The sequence below is a fragment of the Saccopteryx leptura genome, chromosome 7 (assembly GCF_036850995.1).
Source record: "Saccopteryx leptura isolate mSacLep1 chromosome 7, mSacLep1_pri_phased_curated, whole genome shotgun sequence".
Taxonomy (NCBI): domain Eukaryota; kingdom Metazoa; phylum Chordata; class Mammalia; order Chiroptera; family Emballonuridae; genus Saccopteryx; species Saccopteryx leptura.
The window spans coordinates 100,217,018-100,240,197 of NC_089509.1; the positions used below are offsets into that span (position 1 = coordinate 100,217,018).

Here is a 23,180-nt window from a genome sequence, read left to right on the forward strand (position 1 = left end):
GATAAGTCAGTGGCTTTGGGAGCCCTGAATGGAAAGGGAAGTGTTTCCCCACTTTTTATATTTCTCGCCTGCCGGGTGCAAGCTAGGATTAAAGCTAATGGCCCACCAGTTCTTGGCTCCGTTGTTTCATTACTGACTGGCTTAATCTAATGCGAACCTGCAAGGGCCAGGCGGCTGTGATGGTGGCCATGGTTACTGGCTTTACAATATACCAAAAGGGCCCTGGCCGGTTGGCTCAGCGGTAGAGCGTCGGCCTAGCGTGCGGAGGACCCGGGTTCGATTCCCGGCCAGGGCACACAGGAGAAGCGCCCATTTGCTTCTCCACCCCTCCACTGCGCTTTCCTCTCTGTCTCTCTCTTCCCCTCCTGCAGCCAAGGCTCCATTGGAGCAAAGATGGCCCGGGCGCTGGGGATGGCTCTGTGGCCTCTGCCTCAGGCGCTAGAGTGGCTCTGGTCACAACACGGCGACACCCAGGATGGGCAGAGCATCGCCCCCTGGTGGGCAGAGCACCGCCCCTGGTGGGCATGCCGGGTGGATCCCGGTCGGGCGCATGCGGGAGTCTGTCTGACTATCTCTCCCTGTTTCCAGCTTCAGAAAAATGAAAAAAAAAAAAACAACAAAAAAAAAACAATATACCAAAAGGTAGTTTATTATTTCATGCATTTAATACTTAAAATAGAACAATAAAAGAGGTACACAAAACTAGATTATGTTATGAGTTTAAAAATAATGAAAAAATATTAAATAATACCTGACAAACCAATAAAACTGTTATTTAAAATATTTCCATAGCCTGACCAGGCGGTGGCGCAGTGGATAGAGCGTTGGACTGGGATGCAGAGGACCCAGGTTCGAGACCCCCGAGGTCACCAGCTTGAGCGCGGGCTCATCTGGTTAGAGCAAAAAGCTCACCAGCTTGGACCCAATGTCGCTGGCTCGAACAAGGGGTTACTCGGTCTGCTGAAGGCCCGCGGTCAAGGCACATATGAGAAAGCAATCAATGAACAACTAAAGTGTCGCAACGAAAAACTGATGATTGATGCTTCTCATCTCTCTGTTCCTGTCTGTCTGTCCCTGTCTATCCCTCTCTCTGTCTCTGTATAAAAAAAAAAACAAAAAACAAAAAACAAAAACAAAAACAAAAAATATTTCCATATTGCTTCTGATTACTGTCCTCACTTGCAATTTTTTTCACCTATGGATGGCATGAACGTTACAACGGGTGCTTAGATTATGCTGTTGCACAGATTAACATTAAAAAAACAGTAAGGAATGTAAATTTGTGATTTCCACATGGGGCAGCTGCCCAGGCACCCACCTTAGAACCCTGATTACAAGTGCCATTTTAGGCCCTGGCCAGTTGGCTCAGCGGTAGAGCATCGCTGGGTATGTGTAAGTCCTGGGTTTGATTCCCGGTCAGGGCACACAGGAGAAGCGACCATCTGCTTCTCTGCCCTTCCACTCTTCTTTTTCTCTCTCTTTCTCTTCTTCTCCTGCAGCCATGGCTCTATTGGAGTGAGTTGGCCCTGGGCACTGAGGAAGGCTCCATGGCCTCGCCTCAGACCCTGAGATGGCTTGGTTGCCAAGCAATGGAGCAGCAGCTCCAGATGAGTGGAGCATTGCCCCCTAGTGGGCTTGCTGGGTCGATCCTGGTCAGGGTGCATGCCAGAGTCTGTCTTTCTGCTTCCTTGCCTCTCAGTTCACTAAAAATTAAAAAAAAAAAAAAAATGCCTTATTAACAACTGGTTCGCTGATCTCAACAATAAAGTAGGTATTGGTTCTGCCAAACTGGTGTAAACCAGCTGAATCCCACCACTGCTTCTCAGTGTGAAATTCTCTGACAAGCCTACTTAATATTGCAGTTCCCTTCTGCTTTCCCATTCTCTGCTTTATTTTTTCCATAGGGACAAAATATCTCCTTATCTAGCACACTGTAAATTTCATGCATTTCTGTTGTTTTCATTTTTCTCAGAGAATGTAATCTCCGTGAGGGCAGGGATTATTATTATTTTGTCTGTTTGATCCACATTTGTATCATTGCCCTCAGACCTGGTGAATAGTAAGTCCTTAGTAAATTTTTGTTGTTGTTGTGGCACCTTAGTTGTTCATTGATTGCTTTCTCATATGTGCCTTGACCGCGGGCCTTCAGCAGACCGAGTAACCCCTTGCTCAAGCCAGCGACCTTGGGCTCAAGCTGGTGAGCTTTTGCTCAAACCAGATGAGCTGGGCTCAAGCTGGCAACCTCAGGGTCTCAAACCTGGGTTTTCCGCAACCTAGTTCGACGCTCTATCCACTGCACCACTGCCTGGTCAGGCAGTAAATATTTTTTGAGTGAATTTGTGAGGGAATAAATATCCTCCAGAAATATTCATCAGATGAAACTTGCCATAATATCAATTTTTATTACTCTGTAAGTTTCTGTATTAATTTTATGAAAGCTAAATGTTTAAAATCCACATACTCAGGGCACTAAATGTTTGCTTGAACAAATTCTCCTTTTTTGTCCTTCTGACTTATCCAAGATATTTGTGGACCTAATAAGTAAGCTTATCTTCTTTCAGGCTGCAACTTCTATTTCAGCATTATTAACTTCCAAAACTTATTTATTTTTAGCCTGATCTATGGTGGTGCAATGTATAAGCATCAATCTGGAACGCTGAGGTCACTGGTTCAAAATCCTGGTCTTGTCTGTTCGAAGCACATATGAGAAGCAACAACTACTGAGTTTATGCTTTCCTACTTTCTCCCCTTTCTCTCTCTCACCTCTCTCTAAAAAAAGAAAAAAGCACACAAACAGAAAAACAAAACCAAATTTACTTTAGCCTCACATTTATTCCTGATTTGCATTTTTACTTCCAGAAACTTACCATCTCTTTTTATGCAATTATTTATACTTCAAATCAACATTTAGAAACTCTAATTTATCTACCCAAATTGTCACATTGATCTCAAATAAAAATAGACATGTGCTAAAATGCTTTAATCTTATACTTTTTTTTATGTTGGTTATTTGATTCACCGGCCATTCAGATGATCATGCTAAAAATTATGGAGTCTTCCTTGTTTCTTTCTATTTCATAGTTTCCTCATGTACTTGATCTCCATGTGTTGTTGGTTGATTTTGTCTCAGCCAATGATAAATATCCTCTTTTCCATGTTTTCATGTATCTGGTTGAGAGTTTGTGTGAATTAATGAAAAACCTTCCTAACTGGTTTTCCTACTTCCTAATTCATTCTCTGTATTATAGCCAACTTTACTTTTCCAAACTACTCTAAAACCTTCAAGGAAAATAATCACATTTCTTAATATGTCATAAAATGGTTTAGTCTAGATTGCAGGGAGATTTTGTAGATAATACTTAATATATCAATCAAATTAGCCAAGCTCTTCATATGCCAGACTTCATCCACAAGAGTGGATCAACCCTTGGAAGGAGTTGACCTCAAATGGAGCAGCATTACTAATCTTTAAAGTCCAGTAAGAGATCCCAGATTTGGGAATGAGGTGGAAACTTTTTGTTCTTTTACAGAAGGAACAAACAATATAGAGGCAAAAAAGATTATAGCACACTTGAGGAACTGAAATCACTTATACATATATTGGATGTTTTTAAATATAAATATATAGAAATGATATCAGTGTCTTCAAGCTTCCTTTGGGAAGGGTGTGGAGTAAGAAGAAAAGAAATGAAAATGTGATTATTACAATGCATGCATGTGTTTTTCTGTCTAAAACAATAATGTTAGGTCTGACGAGGTGGTGGTGCAGTGGATAGAGCGTCAGACTGGGATGCTGAGGACCCAGGTTCGAGACCCCGAGGTCACCAGCTTGAGCGCAGGCTCGTCTGGTTTGAGCAAAGCTCACCAGCTTGGACCCAAGGTCGCTGGCTCGAGCAAGGGGTTACTCAGTCCGCTGTAGCCCTGCAGTCAAGGTACATATGAGAAAGCAATCTATGAACAACTAAGGTGTCGCAACAAAAAACTGATGATTGATGCGTCTCATCTCTCTCCGTTCCTGTCTGTCTATCCATATCTTATCCCTCTCTCTGACTCTCTCTGTCTCTGTAAAAAAAAAAAAAAAAGTAAAACAATAATGTTAGGCATAGATCCTTACAAGGTGAGTTCATGTTTTTGTGGGGATGTCTTTTATTTCTAATACTCTATCTTGTTTGTGACTAGCATCTTTAATATGGACATACTCTAAAGCCCAGAGAGATACACATTTAGTCAACTACATCAAGGTAATGAACCAAAAAGAAAATTACACTTGTTTATTACCCTCCTTAGTCAGTCACTTTGCAGTTTATAGTTTTGGTAATTTGTTTTTTCATAATCTGATTAATCTTATAAAACAGATATTATTCCCATATTACAGACTAGGCAACTAAGGTTCCCAAAGATAGGGTGATTTTGCCAGGATCGCAAAGCTAGCAAAAAATCCATTTACTCTTCCTGTTAACATATGAGGTAGTTATCAAGTCTGAACTGTAACAGTATATAGGGATTAGTTAGAATGAACCTCTGTAAACATATTTAAGTGAATAGAGTTGTGCCTTGGTCTGGAACCAAATTTCATTCTTTTTCATACATATGGTAGTGTTCCAAAGGGTTTCTACAAGAAATCAATTTAATCCCATGTTTTCTCATTTTATTAATATTTTCTAGTTGTACTTATGTTTCTATGCTTTCATTCCATCATGAGCTCCTTAAGGACAATGATTAACTGACATTCATCTCTATTTTTCAAACACTGTATTTCTGCCATTTAGGCAGAAAGGGCTCAATAAATATTTATTAAATTGAATATTTGAATTTCACATGCAGAACAAATGCCGAGTGTCTAGGAGGTACTACTTATTTTTCTCTTATTAATAAATCTCAGCATTATTTACTCCTTTTTCTGCTTCCTATTTTCTCTCTCTCTCTCTTTTTTTTTTTTTTTTTTTTTTTTTTTTTTGTATTTTTCTGAAGCTGGAAACAGGGAGAGACAGTCAGACAGACTCCTGCATGCGCCCGACCGGGATCCACCCGGCATGTCCACCAGGGGGCGACGCTCTGCCCACCAGGGGGCGATGCTCTGCCCCTCTGGGGTGGTCGCTCTGTTGAGACCAGAGCCACTCCAGCGCCTGGGGCAGAGGCCAAGGAGCCATCCCCAGTGCCCGGGCCATCTTTGCTCCAATGGAGCCTCGCTGCAGGAGGGGAAGAGAGAGACAGAGAGGAAGGAGAGGGGGAGGGGTGGAGAAGCAGATGGGCGCTTCTCCTGTGTGCCCTGGCCAGGAATCAAACCCGGGACTTCTGCACGCCAGGCCGACGCTCTACCACTGAGCCAACCGGCCAGGGCCTGCTTCCTATTTTCTATAAAAACCTGTCGATGCAAGGAAACAGCCAAACCTTTAGGTAATTATTATGAATTTATTTGAGCCAAACTGACGAAATATGCATGGGAACAAGATCTCAAATGCTCCCGAGAACTCAGTTTTGCAGCTTCTTTTATGCACCTGAAATTAAGGAAGACACCGAAGGAAGCCGGGAGAAAGCAAGGCAGAGATTGGATTAAAGGATAGTTAAGATTATGTGCTCTCTTGAGGGTTAATACCCTCTTCACGGGTAAATACTCGGTATTGCAAAGGTGGGTTAACCTAGATGCACAGAACGATGCACTTGCACTAGGGTCCATTGCTTACGGGGCTTGCTTAAGGCCAAGATAAACCTTTTACATGCCTGGAGCACTCCTGCCCAGGTAGGGATTTATAATCAGATCAAGGTTACTTATGATAAAACTTTTTTTTTTTTCTCTCCACAGTAAAGAGAAAAAGACTCCTTTCTGCAGCTGTGAGCCACAGAAAAACAAAAGATAAGGAAGTAGCATTATTTTGTAATATCATTCTAATAAGGAATATTTTAAAATATTTCTGCAGACTGCAATATATATATATTTATTTTGTGGCAAAGGTGTTATTTTCACAAAGAAACGAGTATGTTCAGTTTTCCTTTTCGTGTTTTTAATTAGTTAAGAAAGGTATTCTGCTCTCCCCTTTAAATCAATATCGTTCCTCTAAGGTTTGAATCAAATAATATTTATTGATTTGCAAGGAGACACAGACGTCAAGCTATTTTAAAACGTGGAATGCCCATTTCACTTCGTTTTGCCTCTACTATGTGAACTGTGAAGTCAACCCCTTAATCTTTAATCTTCAGATCTTCCTTTTATTTATTTATTTATTTATTTATTTATTTATTTATTTATTTATTTATTTTTAGGTTTCCTGAAACCAGGAGCATAGGAGGTGATTGCCAAGATACTGTCCACCTTCGCCGCTTTATGAGCTTTTCCTTGGGTTTCTCCTGGGTTTGGTATCAAGGCTTTTGATACTTTTAATGTACAGTTCAGCCTCTGGGGAGAGGGTGCCCTGGGCCACAGGCGTTTGCTCCTGAGGCCCGGGGACAGCCACATTCTGGGGGCCGGGTCAAGTCAGGCCCTCAGCGCGAGACAGGTGCGGGCATCCTTCAAGCTTAAGGTCTGGGCGCAGGAGAAGCAGCGGGAGCCGCACCCCGCCTTCCCTTTCAGCCTGGAAGCTCCAATTTCAGGGCCAAAGCAGCAGGGCGGGCCGGGGGTGGGGCGGGCAGGGTCACGTGACCCATCAGGTGGCCGCGGGACCATTCCTCGCTTCCGGATCGCGACCGTGTGGGCCGCCACGCTCCCGCGCACGTGGCGTCTGCTCCGCCGCCCGGGATCGCTCGGCACCCCGCCGTCTGCAGCCATGGCGCCCGGCCAGCTCGGTGAGCTCCTCGCGCGTCCTCGGCCCTCGGCGCCCGGGCCCCACAGCGCCCTCAGCCGGGCAGTGGCGGCCGCCCGCGGGCCCCGGGGTCCCCGCCGCCCTGCAGGCCTGCGGGCCCGGCCCGCGGAGCTGCGGCTGCCTGGGGTATAAGACCCGGGCTCTGCCTGGGGTATAAGACCCGGGCTCTGGGCCTGGGTGATGTGGGCGGGGTTCTGGGGGCTTGAGATGCCTGACTGTGTTCCCCCAAAACGCACCCCCCCCCCCATCATACTGTCACGTGCGGCGACTGAGGAGGGAAAATGTCTTCTTTTTCAGCCTTGTTTAGTGTCTCTGACAAAACCGGCCTTGTGGAATTTGCCAGAAGCCTAACTTCGGTTGGTTTGAATCTGGTCGCTTCTGGAGGGACTGCAAAGGCGCTTAGGGATGCGGGTCTGGCAGTCAGGTAAGGCACGCTTAGCAGTGAAGTCCCATCGGAAAGGCGCCTGCTTCTCCCGCCCACAGGGCTGTGAGGTCGGTACTTGCTTACCCACCCACGTTACAGAAGAGGAAAGTGAGGCTCAGAGAGGTTTTATAACTACTGCGCGTTTGCAGAGTTAAGTATGGAGGGGAGCCAGAGGTTAGCACCCCTGGTGTCCTCATTTTAGAAACCCCCTCCCCCAACCCGTTCCTTAAATTAATTTAGGTCAGCTATTTCTTTCACAAAACAAAGTCTGGTTTATGATTCACATGGTCTCTTTTGACCTGTTCTTTAGGAAACTTAACCTCTTCAAGATTCAAAGCTACCTCTGTTCCCTTAGCATCTCTGGTAACTACAGTGTGCCCGTAAAGTCATGGTGCACTTTTGACCGGTCACAGGAAAGCAACAAAAGACAATGGAAATGTGAAGTCTGCACCAAATAAAAGGAAACTCTCCCAGTTTCATACCTATTCAGTGCAGTTCGCTGTGAGCTCACGCACAGATTTTTTAGGGCTCCTTAGGTAGCTATCCCGTACAGCCTCTACAGACTCGTCACTGACTGATGGCCTACCAGAACGGGGTTTCTCCACCAAACTGCCAGTTTCCTTTAACTGCTTATCCCACCGAGAAATGTGATTCCTATGTGGTGGCGCTTCGTTATAAACGCGCCAATATTCACGTTGCACTTTGGTCACAGATTTGAATTTAGCGAGCCACAGCACACACTGAACTTTCCTCTGTACTGTCCACATCTCGACTGGCATGGCCGTGGGCTGTTCCGCTGTATACACGGTGTTACATCATCTGCGCATGCTCACATGCTGCCACATCATCCTACAGAAACTGGGAGGGTTTTCCTTTTATTTGGTGATTTCACATTTCTGTCGTCCTTTGTTGCTCTGAAAATGACAACAGTAAACTTAATGCTAGAGGATGCTTTGAAATAGTATAAAATGTAAAATGACAATTAAGTGGAAAGATTAGCAATGTTCTGGTTATCTATTTTCAGAGATGTCTCTGAGCTGACGGGGTTTCCTGAAATGTTAGGGGGACGTGTGAAAACCTTGCATCCTGCAGTCCATGCTGGTAGGTAGTTGGTACCTTCAATTTAAAATAATCAGTGGTTGGCCCTGGCCGGTTGGCTCAGTGGTAGAGTGTTGGGCCAGTGTGTGGAAGTCCCGGGTTTGATTCCCTGCCAGGGCACACAGTAGAAGTGCCCATCTGCTTTATCTCTCTCTTCCACTGGAGCAAAGTTGGCCCAGGCACTGAGGACACTGAGGATGGCTCCATGGCCTCTGCCTCAGGCGCTAGAATGGCTCCAGTTGCAGCAGAGCAATGCCCCAGATGGGCAGAGCATTGCCCCCCGGTGGGCATGCCCTGTGGATCCCAGTCCGGCACATGCTATAGTTGTTTGCCTCCTCCTGCTTCTCACTTTGGAAAAATAAAATAAAATAATCAGTGGTTTTTAGGAATATTTTATTTGATTACTTTGCAGAATAAACAAAGCAAAAGGCAGGTCATAAGCTCAAAAAAAAAATCTGAGGTTATATTGATTTTTGTCACATTGGCTACAAAAGTTCATAGTACATTAGAACTTGTTTAAAATCCAGTTTGCTTTATGTGTGAATAATTCAGATTTCTTTTTCTCTACTTGCTGTTAGTACTGACCTGTAAAGTGATAGTTCCTGCTGGAGTTAATGAAAATATTTAGATTTTATGTGTGGAAAGATTTTATTTTTTTTATCTTTTATTTTTTTTTTCATTTTTCTGAAGCTGGAAACAGGGGAGAGACAGTCAGACAGACTCCCGCATGCGCCCGACCGGGATCCACCCGGCACGCCCACCATGGGCGACGCTCTGCCCACCAGGAGGCGATGCTCTGCCCATCCTGGGCATCGCCATGTTGCGACCAGAGCCACTCTAGCGCCTGGGGCAGAGGCCACAGAGCCATCCCCAGCGCCCGGGCCATCTTTGCTCCATTGGAGCCTTGGCTGCGGGAGGGACGAGAGAGACAGAGAGGAAAGTGCGGCGGAGGGGTGGAGAAGCAAATGGGTGCTTCTCCTGTGTGCCCTGGCCAGGAATCGAACCCGGGTCCTCCGCACGCTAGGCCGACGCTCTACCGCTGAGCCAACCGGCCAGGGCCCCTATGTGTGGAAAGATTTTATCATGACTTAAGCTTAGCATAAAGTATGACCATATAACTGATTTACAAAAGTATTCTTTTTCAAAGTACTCTACTTTGTTCATTCATCTGAGACAGCAAATGGCATCCCAGTCAAAAATGGTGAGAAATAAGTAGATCGCTAACTTACTAGTTACAGAGAAATTGGCAGAATAAAAGGCTGTATGGCTAAGCATTAGACAAGCCATTTACTTAGGGGAGCTGGCAACAGTTATATGAAAATTCCTTTTATACTTTGGTGATTAAGGAAAGTGGAATCAGAAGCTGATAAAAAATATTTTAAAATATACCTGTTACTGTTATTTTAAACTGTGTTTGGTATTAAAATTAGGCTACGTTAGAAACTTCAGCTTGATTGATGGGATTATATTGGAAAGAAGTTCCTTATTCTGACTTGTTTTTGAACTCATATTTTAACTTTGTTAAATTAGGAATCTTGGCTCGTAATATCCCAGAAGATAATGCTGACATGGCCAGACTTGATTTCACTCTTATAAGGTAAAAATTCAAAGTTGAATTTTTAATACAGGAACAAAGATGAAGAGTATGCCAAACCTGGTGCCCCCTTTTTTTTTTTATCAAGGGGTACACTATATAAAGTATATGATTGTCTAATCACTAAACGATACACCTGAAACCAATATAAGATTTAAAAAAAAAGATTACCATTAGTCTTAGTTTAATGATTTTGACTGTAAACATTTATTGAATACCTTCTCTGATGTACGTGTGTTAGCGTTTTGGTTTTGCCAAATATATATTACCAAAACACACAAACAAAAAACAACCTTTTCTTTTATTTTTTTATTTTATTTTTTTACAGGGACAGAGAGAGGGATAGACAGGGACAGATAGACAGGAACGGAGAGAGATGAGAAGCATCAATCATCAGTTTTTCGTTGCAAGACCTTAGTTGTTCATGATTGCTTTCTCATATGTGCCTTGACCGTGGGCCTTCAGCAGACTGAGTAATCCCTTGCTAGAGCCAGCGACCTTGGGTCCAAGCTGGTGAGCTTTTGCTCAAACCAGATGAGTCCGCGTTCAAGTTGGCGACCTCGGGGTCTCGAACCTGGGTCCTTCACATCCCAGTCCGACTCTCCACTGCGCCACCGCCTGGTCAGGCTCTTTTTTAAGAAGTGATCTAAATTTTCAAATGTATAAGCAACTTAGTTATTTGCATAAAATTATTCACTTTTTTTTTTTCATGTGTGGAACAGCTTTATTTGGATACAATTCACATGCCATGTGATCTCCCAATTTAAAATAGACAACTCAAGCCTGACCAGGCGGTGGCTCAGTGGATAGAGCGTCGGACTGGGATGTGGAGGACCCATGTTCGAGACCCCGAGGTCGCCAGCTTGAGTGCAGGCTCATCTGGTTTGAGCAAGGCTCACCAGCTTGAGCCCAACCAAGGTCGCTGGCTCAAGGAAGGGGTCACTTGGTCTGCGGTAGCCCCCCGGTCAAGGCACATATGAGAAATCAATCAATGAACAAAGAATTGATGTTTCTTGTCTTCCTCCCTTCCTGTCTGTTTGTCCCTATCTGTCCCTCTCTCTGACTCTGTCTCTGCCACACACACACACACACACTAAATAAATAAATAAATAAATAAATAAATAAATAAAATAGACAACTCAGTAGTTTGTCGTATATTCAGAGTTGTATAACCATCACCATGGTTCATATTAGAATGTATTTATCACCTCAAAAAATATCCATTAACATACATTCTTCATTTCTCCCAACACCCCACCAGTATGATTCTATTTATATGGATTTATCTATACTGAACATGTTGTATCAGTGGGAAATACAGTATGTGGTCCTCTGTGACTACTTAAGCATGTTTTCAAGATATATCCATGCTATAACATCAGTACTTCAGTTTTTTGTGTTTTGTTTGTTTTGAGAGGCAACAGCATTTATTTGTGACCAAAAAAAGAATAGCTATTCAGAAAGCATTGATTCAGGCAAAAACCTAAAGGGTTTTGATTAGGAGACAAAGGCAAACAGCATTTACAAGAAAGAAGGGAGAAGGGAACCAGTACATCAGAAAAAAGAAGATATTTCTATTGGTGCAAATAAGCTGACATAGTGACACTAATTCTAAACAATGTATTGATTGATTGATTGATTGAATTTGATTTTTAGAGAGAGAGGAAGGGAGAAAGACTGACAGAAAGAGAAGCATTGATTTGTTGTTCCATTTATTCATGCTGTCACTGGTTGATTCTTGTATGTGCCCTGACGGGGAACCGAACCCACAGCCTCAGCATGTCAGGACTACACTAACCACCTGAGCTACTTGGCCAGAGCCTCTAAACAATGTTTTTAATTTTTAGTCTAGAAGTAATCAGTCCAGTAGTTATACCTGCTTTCTTGTTTTGTTTGCAAACAGTTCTTTGGGACATAATGTTGCCAGTCCAAATATTAGTTTTCTTGTTTTAATATTCCAGTGTTTGAGGAGTAAGACACGAAGGGAAGTTCTTATGGAATGGCAACTCCAACTCAAATTTAAAGTGACTTAGTTTATATTATCTTTTTACATTTTTCTCCTTTTGACCAAGCTCTTTCCTTAAAAACATCACTGGTCAACTATTGGAAAGCAGCACTATCAGTAATTCATTTGTTTTTGCTACAAAATAATCTGTTGTATGGACAAACTTGATTTGTTGGTTCATTAGTTGATGGACATTTGGATTACTTCTGCTTTTTGGATGTTAAGAGTAATGTAACTATGAGTATTCATGTACAAGTATTTTTGTGGACTGATACTTTCATTTCTTTTGGGTAGATGCCTACAAGTAGAATTTCTTGGTCAGGTGGTAACTATGTTTAACTGCCACACGGTTTTCCAAAGTGCTCTATCATTAACATACCCTACAGCATTGTACAAGGGCCCTAATTTTTCCTCATCCTCACCAACATTTGTTATGTATTTTTTTGATGTAGACAACCTAGCAGCTGTGATGTGTCTCCCTGTGATTTTGATTTGCATTTCCTAGTGATGTTGAACATCTCTTCACATGCTTATTGGCCATTTGTGTATCTTTGGAGAAATGTCTGTTTAGATCCTTTGCCCATTTTTTATTTGAATTATTTATCTTTTTATTATTAAGTTATAAGAGTTCATGCTATCTCATTCCATGAGCTGTTTTCACTTTATGGTCCTTTGATCATCATTAAAATTTTAAATTTGATGATTCTAATTTATCTGTTTGTTTTTTTTTGTTTTAGCTGTTATGCTTGCATCTTTGATTTCTTTGTGACATTTTATGTGTTGGTGTATGAAATACGGGTGCAGCTTGATTCTTTCGTATGTGGTGACCCAGTTGTTCCAGCATCACTCTTTAAAAAGACTATTCCTTTCCCATTGGGTGGCCTTGGCACACCTGGTCTGTGTTTGTTGTCTGCCAGCACGACACCATTACTGCAGCTTTGTGGTAAATTTTGGAATTAAGAAGTGAGTCCTCCCACTATTTTTTTTTCCTTAAGATTGCTTTGGCTAGTCAAGGTCCCTTGCATTTACATGAGTTTTGGGGTCAGCTTGCCCATTTCTGCAAAAAAGGGGGGAGGTTGAAATTTTCACAAGGCTTGTGTTGAATCTGTGACTGATCTGGGTGGTCCTGTCAACTTGGCAATATTACGTTTTCAGTCCATAAACGTGGATGTCTTTTCGTTTTAGATTTTCAACAATTTTTTACTTCTTGATGTACAAGTACTTTTGTTAAATGTCGTCTTCATTTTTTTGGTTTTGATACTAGTATAAGTAGAATTGTTTTCTTAATTTCACTTTCAAAATGTTTATTGCTAGTATATACATGTTCAGTAAAGTATATATTCTACAACCTTGCTGAACTCATGAGTGTTGTTTTTGTGGATTCCTTAGGATATTCTGTTGTAAGATCATGTCACTTGCTAATAGAAATAGCATCATTTCTTCCTTTGCAGTCTTAATGTTTTGTTTTTTTTCCTTTTGTCTGCTTTTGATCTGGTGAGATTGCCCAGTACAATGTTAAGTAGAATTGGCAAGAGTAGACACCCTTGTTTATCCCTGATCTTAGGAGAAATCAGTCTTCAACCTTTAAGTATAATGTTAACAGTGGGTGCTTTTTAAATACTGTTTATCATGTTGAGTCACTTCTCTTTTTAATTTGTTGAATTTTTTATCATGAATGAGTATTGAGTTTTGACAGATGCTTTTTGTGCCGCTATTCAAATGACCAGGTGGTTTTTGTCCTTGATGTTAGTTACGTGGTCTGTTCCGTTAGCTGATTTTTTTATGTTAAGCCAACCTTACATTCCTAGGATAAACCATACTTGGCTGTGGTGTCTGCCTCTTTTTATATTTTACCGGATTCAGTTGGCTAGTATTTTCTTGAGGATTTTTGTGTATTTGTAAGAGGTACGAGACAGTCTTTTCTTGTGCCTGGTTTTGACATTAAAGTCATAGGCATTGGGAAGTGTACCCTTCTCTTTTTCTTCATTATTTTTTCCAGCTGAGCTTGTTTCTCTGGGGACCAGTCCACAGAGCTTCTCACATGGCAGTTCTAGGAGTGAAGCTTTACTTCACTTGTTAATTTTAGATTAGTTCTGTATCTTATTTTTCTGGCCACCTACTTTTTTCCTTTTTTTAACTTAAATTTACCGTATTTTTCGTTCCTGACCATAGACACACCTAGGGTTTTAAGTAGGAAAATAAGAAAAAAAAATTCTGAACCAAATGGCGTGTTAAAATATTTAATAAAATACTGTATTTTTTGCTCCATAAGACGCACAGGCATTTTCCCCTCGACTTTTGAGGGGGGGGGGGGAGTGCATCTTGTGGAGCGAAAAAAACAGTAATACAGTATTCTATTAATGTTTCCGGTGTGCACCCAGTGATTAGACATTATATATCTTACTAAGTGTTCATTCCAATGAATCTCATACCCATCTGACACTGTATATAGTTACTAGAATATTATTGACGATGTTCCCTTTTGCATCACCGTGACTATTTTGTGACGACCAGTTTGTACTTTTTAATCCTTTCACCTTTTGTCTTTATTGCATATGAGCTCTCTGAAAACAAAACAAGCCAATATTTTACCCTTAGAATATCCCATCATTTTCACCCTCGTACATAATTCACTGGAAATAGAATCTAGAATTGAATGGTTACGTGCACCTGAATCTTTCCCATCCTTTGCTGTTTGGTGCTGGTGTGGGGACAGACGGTGCCACAGACAAAGCAGAGGAAATCCAGACGGGCCGTTTTTCCACTTGTCCTGGGGTCTGTCTCTACAACTCTGCCACATTAAAAAAAAAAAATTGGTTACTTTTCAATATGAGGATATTCTCTATAGCCTTGTGTTTTTACATTTATGTTAAATTTCGTGAAGTTGTTGATGGCTTGATGGAACAGCGGGCAGCGGTGTGCCCAGGCGGCAGCAGTGTGCATGGGGCCCCGGCGTACCCCGGCGTACCCTGGTGGCAGCGGTGTGCCCAGGCGGCGGCAGCATGCATGGGGCCCCGGCGTACCCCGGCAGCAGCGGTGTGCCCAGGCGGTGGCAGCGTGCATGGGGCCCCGGCGTACCCCGGCGGCAGCAGTGTGCCCAGGCGGCGGCAGCGTGCATGGGGCCCCGGCGTACCCCAGCAGCAGCGGTGTGCCCAGGCGGTGGCAGCGTGCATGGGGCCCCGGCGTACCCCGGCGGCAGCGGTGTGCCCAGGCGGCGGCAGCGTGCATGGGGCCCCGGCGTACCCCAGTGGCAGCGGTGTGCCCAGGCGGTGGCAGCGTGCATGGGGCCCCGGCGTACCCCGGCGGCAGCGGTGTGCCCAGGCGGCGGCAGCGTGCATGAGGCCGCGGTGTGCCCAGGCGGCGGCAGCGAGCATGGGGCCCCGGCGTACCCCAGTGGCAGCGGTGTGCCCAGGCGGCGGCAGCGTGCATGGGGCCCCGGCGTACCCCGGCGGCAGCGGTGTGCCCAGGCGGCGGCCGCGTGCATGGAGCCCCGGCCCACCGGAGCCCCTTTGGTCTGCCTGCGCTGGCAGCATGGGGGAGGGCTTGACTTTCCACCGAACTTTTTACAATGCTAAACTGTCAGGCTTTACGTTTTAGATCTTGATGGGTTTGGAACACCCATCACATTAATAGCAATTGACTTTTTTCCTACAAAGCGATAAACCACGTACATGGAGGTTTTAATGACAAGTACCTTCTTCTTTTAGAGTTGTTGTTTGTAACCTGTATCCCTTTCTGAAGACAGTGGCTTCTCCAGATGTAACTGTTGAAGAGGCTGTTGAGCAAATTGATATTGGTAAGTTGGAAAAACCATTTTTTGAAGACTGACGAGAGGAGAGGGTTATTTAAAATTTAAATCAGATTTTATTTTGAAATTTCACTGTTGAGGGAGTAGGAAACGGTGACGGCTCCCAGATTGTGTGCCGGGTTGACGGTAATTCATCTCTATTTTCTCAGCTGTTTCTTTGTGGAGGGCTTCCTCTGGGTGGTTTTTTTCCCTTAGCGTTGAAGTCAAGAATTAAAGTAGAGGTATGTGTACAATGACTGTATTTGAAAGAGGTTACACCGATAGGAAACTGCTTGTCTTTTGTTTTTCAAAGGGGGAGTAACCCTGCTCAGAGCAGCAGCCAAGAACCACGCCCGAGTGACAGTGGTGTGCGACCCGGAGGACTACACGGCCGTGTCCACGGAGATGCACAGCTCCGGCGGTAGGGACACCTCCTTGGAGACGAGGCGCCAGCTGGCCTTGAAGGTGGGGGTCGCTTATATCTAGTGCAGTGTTTGTGAAACAAAAGAGTACTCACTTCTCACTCGATTATATCATTTCCCAAGGCTCTGCTTGGAGCTGCTATGCTTTGGTTATAAATGAGACCAAGTATTAGAGAAGTATTCCCTTAAAAAGATTAAAAGAGAATTGGAAGGGGAATAATTCACTGTGCCTTTTCTTATTGTTTGGTGTCTTTCCTGCTCAGGAGTGTGTGGAATGGGGGGGGGGGGTGTAGTTGGCTGTTGCTAAGAGAAAACAATTTTGTTCCCATTCTGGGAAATGCTGCTGGCGTCTCACAAAATGTCCACTTCCGGTAGGCTTTCACTCACACCGCACAGTACGATGAAGCTATTTCAGATTACTTCAGGAAGCAGTATAGCAAAGGGATATCGCAGATGCCCTTGAGGTACGGGATGAACCCTCATCAGAGTCCAGCCCAGCTGTACACGCTGAAGCCCAAGCTGCCCATCACAGGTAAAGGCCGAAGGTTCTGTGGCACGGTTGCTGTGTCGGGGTGGGGGGTGTCCTTCTCTGTGTTGTATCCGATGCGGTTCGCGTTTAGAAAATAAAGTCAATTTTATTATACCTCTTAAAGCTGCCTGAAGTTTGAGATATCAGTTGGACTGGTAAGCAAAAAATATTGAAGATCGTCTAGGCTTCTGGAGAGAGGTTGAGTTGGGATGTGTTTGTCTTACAGATAATTTTGAAAACTTAGGACAGGGTGGATTGCCTGGATTTCGTAGACGAGGCTCAAGGCCAAGCCTGGGGGTAGCAGTGGAGGAACCAGCAGAGAAAAGCTGTAACGTTGGAAGCAGTTGGGCTGCTGCTGAGAACAGAAAGGTGACCGTTTGGTTTGGCAGTTCTGTGAGAAGCAGTTTCCTTAGCATGGTGGATCTGGAAGCCTGGCTGACCTGGGCCAAACGGGAATGTGAGGTTAACAGCGATGCAGGGAATTCTTTGAACAGAGGAATTAGTGAGGACTTCCATAGGATTGTAGAGTCACAGGAGGGTTTCCCATTTTTCATTCTGTTTTGTTCTTTTTCTTTTTGGTGAAAGAGACAGAGAGACAGAGTGACAGCTAGGGACAGACAGACAGGAAGGGAGAGAGATGAGAAGCATCAATTCTTCGTTGTGGCACCTTAGTTGTTCATTGATTGCTTTCTCACATGTGGCTTGACCGGGAGGTGGGGAGGGCTACAGCAGACCCAGTGACCCCTTGCTCAAGCCAGCAACCTTGGGCTCAAGCTGGTGAGCCTTGCTCAAACCGGATGAGCCCGCACTCAAGCTGGCAACCTCAGGGTTTCGAACCTGGGTCCTTTGCGTCCCAATCAGATGCTCTATCCACTGCACCACCTCCTGGTCAGGCTAGTTTTGTTCTTAAGTGGGCTTGTCCTGCTCTGTGGTAGAAGGGAAAGGGGGTACAGGTGACAAGAGAAAGTTGTGGGTGTGAGTGGCCCCCTCGAAGCCCCAGGCTTTGGAGGGAGGGTGGTTGTCAGCTGAGAGTGAGGACAGCTCCATAGCCTGGGGGTGGGGGGCAGGCGCAGGCACTCAGTGGGTCCGTGGTGGTGGGAGGACGCAGTCACGCCAGGCCACTTCTCTTTGCTCTGTCACCACCCGAGGGGGAGGAGTGGGGAGCAGTGTAGGAGGTTTGAGGAGAATTTGAAATACTCTCTTGTTTACCCTTCACGTTTAGTGGATAAACTACTTCTGTTAGTACTTTACTTCAAATAAATTTTCTAACACTGCCTCAGCCCCCCTTGTTACCCCAAAAGTCTCCCAGACTTCTCCATTCTCTTTGTCCTTTTTATTCTTCACAACAGAGCCATCTTTTAAAAACCTAAATCAGATGTTAGACCTACTAAAAACATTCATTGGCTTTTTTTCCTAGAAACCTCTTAATCTTGCTCTAATTACTCCACAACCCTCCTCTCATTCACTTCTCCCCAGCTTCTCCTTGCAGACTGATAGCACCTTCTTTTAGGCTGAGCTTCTTCAACCCCAGGACCTTTGCACTAGTCACTCCTTTCACCCAGAATTCTTCTCTCTGGTCTTCATAGTACCCTATTAACTTGCATTCAGATCTCACCTTAAATGTCACCACCTCATAGAAGCCTTCGGACCACCCAGACCATAGTAGCTGTCAGTCACACTTCTGTAACATCACTCCATTTTGCTGCATATATTTATATTTAGTCTTCTCCCTAAATATTTATATTTCTGTCATTTCCTAAGAACGGAAACCTTGTCTGTCTTTATTCATTGCTTCTTGTTTGTTCATTGCTGTATCCCTAGTGCTTAGAATATTGATTGTCATGTTTCTGAAGTATTTATTAAATGGATAATTAGAAACCTGACATTTTGCATGAATTTTTACTTCTAGAATTTCTTAGAACAGATTTATCTACTCATGTATCTCAGATATTTCCTCCTTATAGTGATATACTCCCCTTTTAGATTCTGTGGCAAAAAAATAGTTTATGTACTTTCAGATTTCAATTTTTTTTCTTTTAGGAAGGGAGAGAGATGAGAAGCATCAACTCATAGTTGCAGCATTCTTAGTTGTTCATTGATTGCTTTTCATGTGTCTTGACTGGGGGGGTGAGGGGGCTCCAGCTGGCCAGTGACGCCTTGCTCAAGCCTGCGACCGTGGGGTCATGTCTGTGATCCCAGTCAGAAGCTGTGAGCCCGCACTCAACCTTGTGAACTCGGAGTTTTGAACCTGGGTCCTCAGCATCCCAGGTTGACACTCTACCCGCTGTGCCACCACCTGGTCAGGTCCCCAATTTTTCATTTTCAAAAGCTTTTGTATTTGTACTTGGTTGAGAGAACTATTTCTGTTCTGAAGTACTATTTTTTAGAGCAGTTTTAGATTTGTGGGAAAATATTGGAAGGTAGACCACAGACATCCCCTCCCCACTTTTCCCTATTAACTTGCATTTCTTACTCTTGATGAACCAGTATTCATTATTATTATTTTATTTTACTTTTGAGAAAGAGGTAGAGAGAAGAATCAATTTGTTCTATTTATGCCATTGATTGCTTCTCATATGTGCCCTGACTGGGGCTTGAACTGGCAGCTTGGGGTCGAGCCGGCACCCTCGGATCCATCCGGCAGTACCTGCCCCGGGATCGAACTGGCATCCTCGGTGCTCTAGGACAGCGCTCCACCACTGTGCACTGGCTAGGGCTCATCATTATGAACTAAGGTCCCCAGTATACATTAGGCTTTACTCTTTGTTCTATGTTCTGTAGGTTTTGGCAAATGCATACTGTCGTTAGGCACCTCGATAATATCACCTGAAATAGTTTTACCACCTGAAAACTCCCTGCGTTCTGTTCCTGTAACCCCTGCAACCACTGATGTTTTTACTGTCTCCATAGTTTTGCTGTTTCCAGAAAGTTGTAACATTGGAATCATATACTCTATTCCTTTTCACACTGGCTTTTTATACTTAGCTGCATGCATTTAATGTTTCTCCATGTCTCTTGGTGGCTTGAGAGCTCATTTCTTATCACTGAATAATATTCTATTGTATACGGCTATGCCATAGTTGGTTTCTCCATTCACCTCCTGAGGGACATAAAAAATGAAAGGATAATTTTTGACAGTTATGAATTTAAGCTGCTAAAAACATTCAAGTATAGGTTTTTGTGTGTATGTTTTCAACTCATTCGTATGAATACCTAACATTTGCTATTATTGCTTACTGTTTATTGCCTATTTTGTTTCTCCTATTCCTTTTTCATAAGCTCCATAAAGACTGATATATTTTTGAGGGGGTAGCCATTTTATTTATGGATGATACCCCAAGTACCTAGGACAGTGCCTAACATCGCAGTAGGTACGCAGTAAGTATTTGGCAAAGTTTTACATTTTAAAGTATCTAGTGCCCAGGGTAACACAAAGGAAATGCAGTTGTGTGTGTTTATTTTTAATTAAGAGCCCGCTATTTTTTTTCTATGTGCTAAACTTACAAATAAGAAGTGTTAACTTCTAAGAAATCCTGTCATTGTTAAGAAAACGGGTAACGCAGAGCTCTGAATCTTAGTCTTCTTAACTGCATTTCAAATTTAGGCAGAACTGGGACTGGTGTCAAAGGAGAGAAATTCATCACATTTTCCCTCCTATCCTGCTCACAGCTCTCAGCACTTGAGTTTGTAATATTCTTTCTTCAGTCAGCAACGTTCATAGCTTGAAGTTTATACTGTCTCTGTATTGTCGTGATTGATTAGTCTTCGTTCTCTAGTGAAATGGAACCCTGCCCGTCGTGAGTCTTGCCCTTCTTTCCCCCTTCCTGGACTGCTCCTGGTTTATTTCTGGGTTGCTGGATGCGGGCCTCCAGTGGAGTGTGTGTGTTTTCACTTCTCTCGTCAAGGTCTCCTATTTGTTTGTGTCGATCTGTTTGGCTCTTCACTTAAGTCATGTGTGGTTTTAAGAAATGTACATATATCTGACGTTGTTGGTCCTACTTGGTCATGCTTGTATATTTTTTTATATGTAGTTCTAAATGGAGCCCCTGGATTTATAAACTTGTGTGATGCTTTGAATGCCTGGCAGCTGGTGAAAGAACTCAAAGACGCTTTGGGCATTCCGGCCGCGGCCTCTTTCAAGCACGTCAGCCCGGCAGGTAACGCGTTGGCTCCGGCCCTGTTCGAAGTTCATGTCTTTTTCATTTTAAAAAGACTTGGTGCATTCTTATGCAGATACAGACATTCTGTGAAGTCTGAAGCCATATTTTTTTTGTCTGCTAACACTTTCATTAGAGCAACATGATAAAAATAAACACAAATTGGTAGTCTATGTAAACACCATTGTGTGACATTGTGAGATAGGACGATTAGGAAATAGTATTTTTGTAATGGAAACGTGAAATTTTAGAAAATAAAATAGCTTCATGCAGTGTGATTAACTAGTTTTCCACACGTATGAGGATGGCACTGAGTAGACCTAACGAAGGTTTCTCAGGACACGTGTCTGTGACCTGACAGCCGTTGTACGAGGTACCTTTTTGCTCTTCATGTTTAAGTCAGTTCCGCAACTTGTTTATATCACCAGATCTGTTGACGGTCCAGCACATGAATAGTCCTCAGGTGTTTATTCAGTGCTAAAGCGTCATGAGCAGGAAGAAATACGCGTGCTGGGGTCCAGGGCATAACGGAGAGTCAGGACTGAAGTAGACTAGCTCCCTGCACGTGCCCGGTGCTGGCCAGCCTCAGACACGGGGCTGTTCTCAGAGGCCAGAGCGGGAGGCTGTCTCCGCCTCCCCCTCCCCTACAACTGCATTTTTGATGTTTAATTATCTGGCCAAACAGATTTCTGTTTAATTTGGCACAGGTGCTAGAAATTGTGCTGCATAAACAATGTTAAGAAAATGGTCGCTTTGATTTAGGAGTCGACATCTAATAACTTGGTATCTCTTGGTTTCTTTTGTGATTTTCCGTTGTCAGGTGCTGCCGTTGGAATTCCACTTAGTGAAGATGAGGCCAGAGTCTGCATGGTCTATGACATGTATCAAACCCTGACCCCCATCTCGGCTGCGTACGCACGAGCAAGAGGTCAGGAGAATAACCAGGTGTTTTGGGTTTGTTAGTAGAAAAAGCGGTATTTTATATTAAGTAGAATAAAATAGTAATAATTTTTTTTGTTGTAAGATTTCATATTATCCTTAATTTGTTTTTTATTAATACTCTGAATGACTGTATGAGTGCCTTGGAATAGAATTGTTTGTAAAAGTGTGTTGGTATTTTAATGTAATAAAGGGGAGCATAATTGGAACCTGGTACATGTAATTTTAGATTAGGCTGTTGAATGCATTTGAATTGCTTAATATACGACTAAAATTGTATGGTTGTTCTGGCTGTACTGACTTTGGTTTGAATTACACGTTTCACAAATACCTAATTTGTGTGTTTAATAACCTGTGAATATTACTATATTATCTTTGGAAGATTATTGAGAAACCTGATGTTACAGTTTACCTTCTGTAGCCGGGGTTAGCAAACTAGGGTTCACAGACAAGATCCAGCCTACCACCTATTTTTTGTAAATGGTTTGATTGGAATAAGGCCATGTCCCTTTGTCGATGTGGGGACGATGGCTGGTTTAGAACTACAACCAGAGTTCACTGGTTGCACCAGAGACCATGTGGCCACAGAGCCTAAAAAGCATTTATATCAAACTGGTCACAGAACAAGTTTGCAGAGTGCTGCTCAACAGGGTGAAATTAAAGGTTACTTTCTCACTGATTATTTCAGTTAAATGACTTATTAATCTATTGTTTCAATTTTATGTAAACAATACCAGACTTAGGAAATGGATTTAACATGATCACACTGGGTTTTTTTTAAATACTTGTCTTTTTCTAATTTATGGTAAATACCTCTTTTTAATTTTTATTTTCAGGAGCTGATAGGATGTCTTCATTTGGTGATTTTATTGCATTATCTGATATATGTGATGTTCCTACAGCCAAAATCATCTCCAGAGAGGTTAGTGGACATTTATATATCCTGGTCCATGCATAACTGAGTAAAGCTTTATTTATTCAGTGTTAGCTGAAACTATAACATATAATAAACTGCTCATAAAAATTAGGGGATATTTTATCACTTCATATTCATTTTGAAATATCCCCTCATTTTTGTGAGCAGTGTATTTATACCATGTATAAATTAGTTCATCATTTAGAATGTTCATATTTTATGAAGAACATAAATCCTTGACTGAATTGTAATTTTGAGATTTAGTGAATTAATGTTTCAAATGGGAATTTTGCTGTTAAGATAAAGTTTTAATTTATATGTTTAATTTTTTAAATTTTCTAGTATTTGTTATCTTAATGTCAAAGTTATTTTTTCTGAAGAGCAAAAGATGCCTTCTCGGATGGTGACATAATAATGGGCTTTACTGTAAACCTCCGTGAGTCTGCAATGGGGGATTGTATAATGGGAAAAATTATAAACTACTCTGAAAAACTGCTCTCCATCAGCTGAGT

General features: G+C 42.9%; 1 protein-coding gene and 1 non-coding gene across 3 annotated transcripts in view; both read left to right on the forward strand.

The window, feature by feature from the left end:
• The first annotated feature begins 6,667 nt into the window (after positions 1-6,667).
• ATIC (5-aminoimidazole-4-carboxamide ribonucleotide formyltransferase/IMP cyclohydrolase) overlaps positions 6,668-23,180 on the forward strand; it is a 30,599-nt gene continuing 14,086 nt past the window's right edge. For both annotated transcript variants that reach the window (XM_066345421.1, XM_066345422.1), the window contains exons 1-10: positions 6,668-6,780; positions 7,095-7,221; positions 8,246-8,322; positions 9,850-9,916; positions 15,626-15,714; positions 16,019-16,170; positions 16,503-16,659; positions 20,688-20,813; positions 21,634-21,741; positions 22,589-22,674. In XM_066345421.1, the coding sequence (XP_066201518.1) occupies positions 6,762-6,780; positions 7,095-7,221; positions 8,246-8,322; positions 9,850-9,916; positions 15,626-15,714; positions 16,019-16,170; positions 16,503-16,659; positions 20,688-20,813; positions 21,634-21,741; positions 22,589-22,674 (1,008 nt within the window). In that variant the 5' untranslated portion in view covers positions 6,668-6,761. The remainder of the gene's footprint in view (positions 6,781-7,094; positions 7,222-8,245; positions 8,323-9,849; positions 9,917-15,625; positions 15,715-16,018; positions 16,171-16,502; positions 16,660-20,687; positions 20,814-21,633; positions 21,742-22,588; positions 22,675-23,180) is intronic.
• LOC136379273 (small nucleolar RNA SNORA55) lies at positions 14,585-14,720 on the forward strand. The gene has a single exon (XR_010746751.1). It is a non-coding gene; the product is annotated as a small nucleolar RNA SNORA55 (small nucleolar RNA).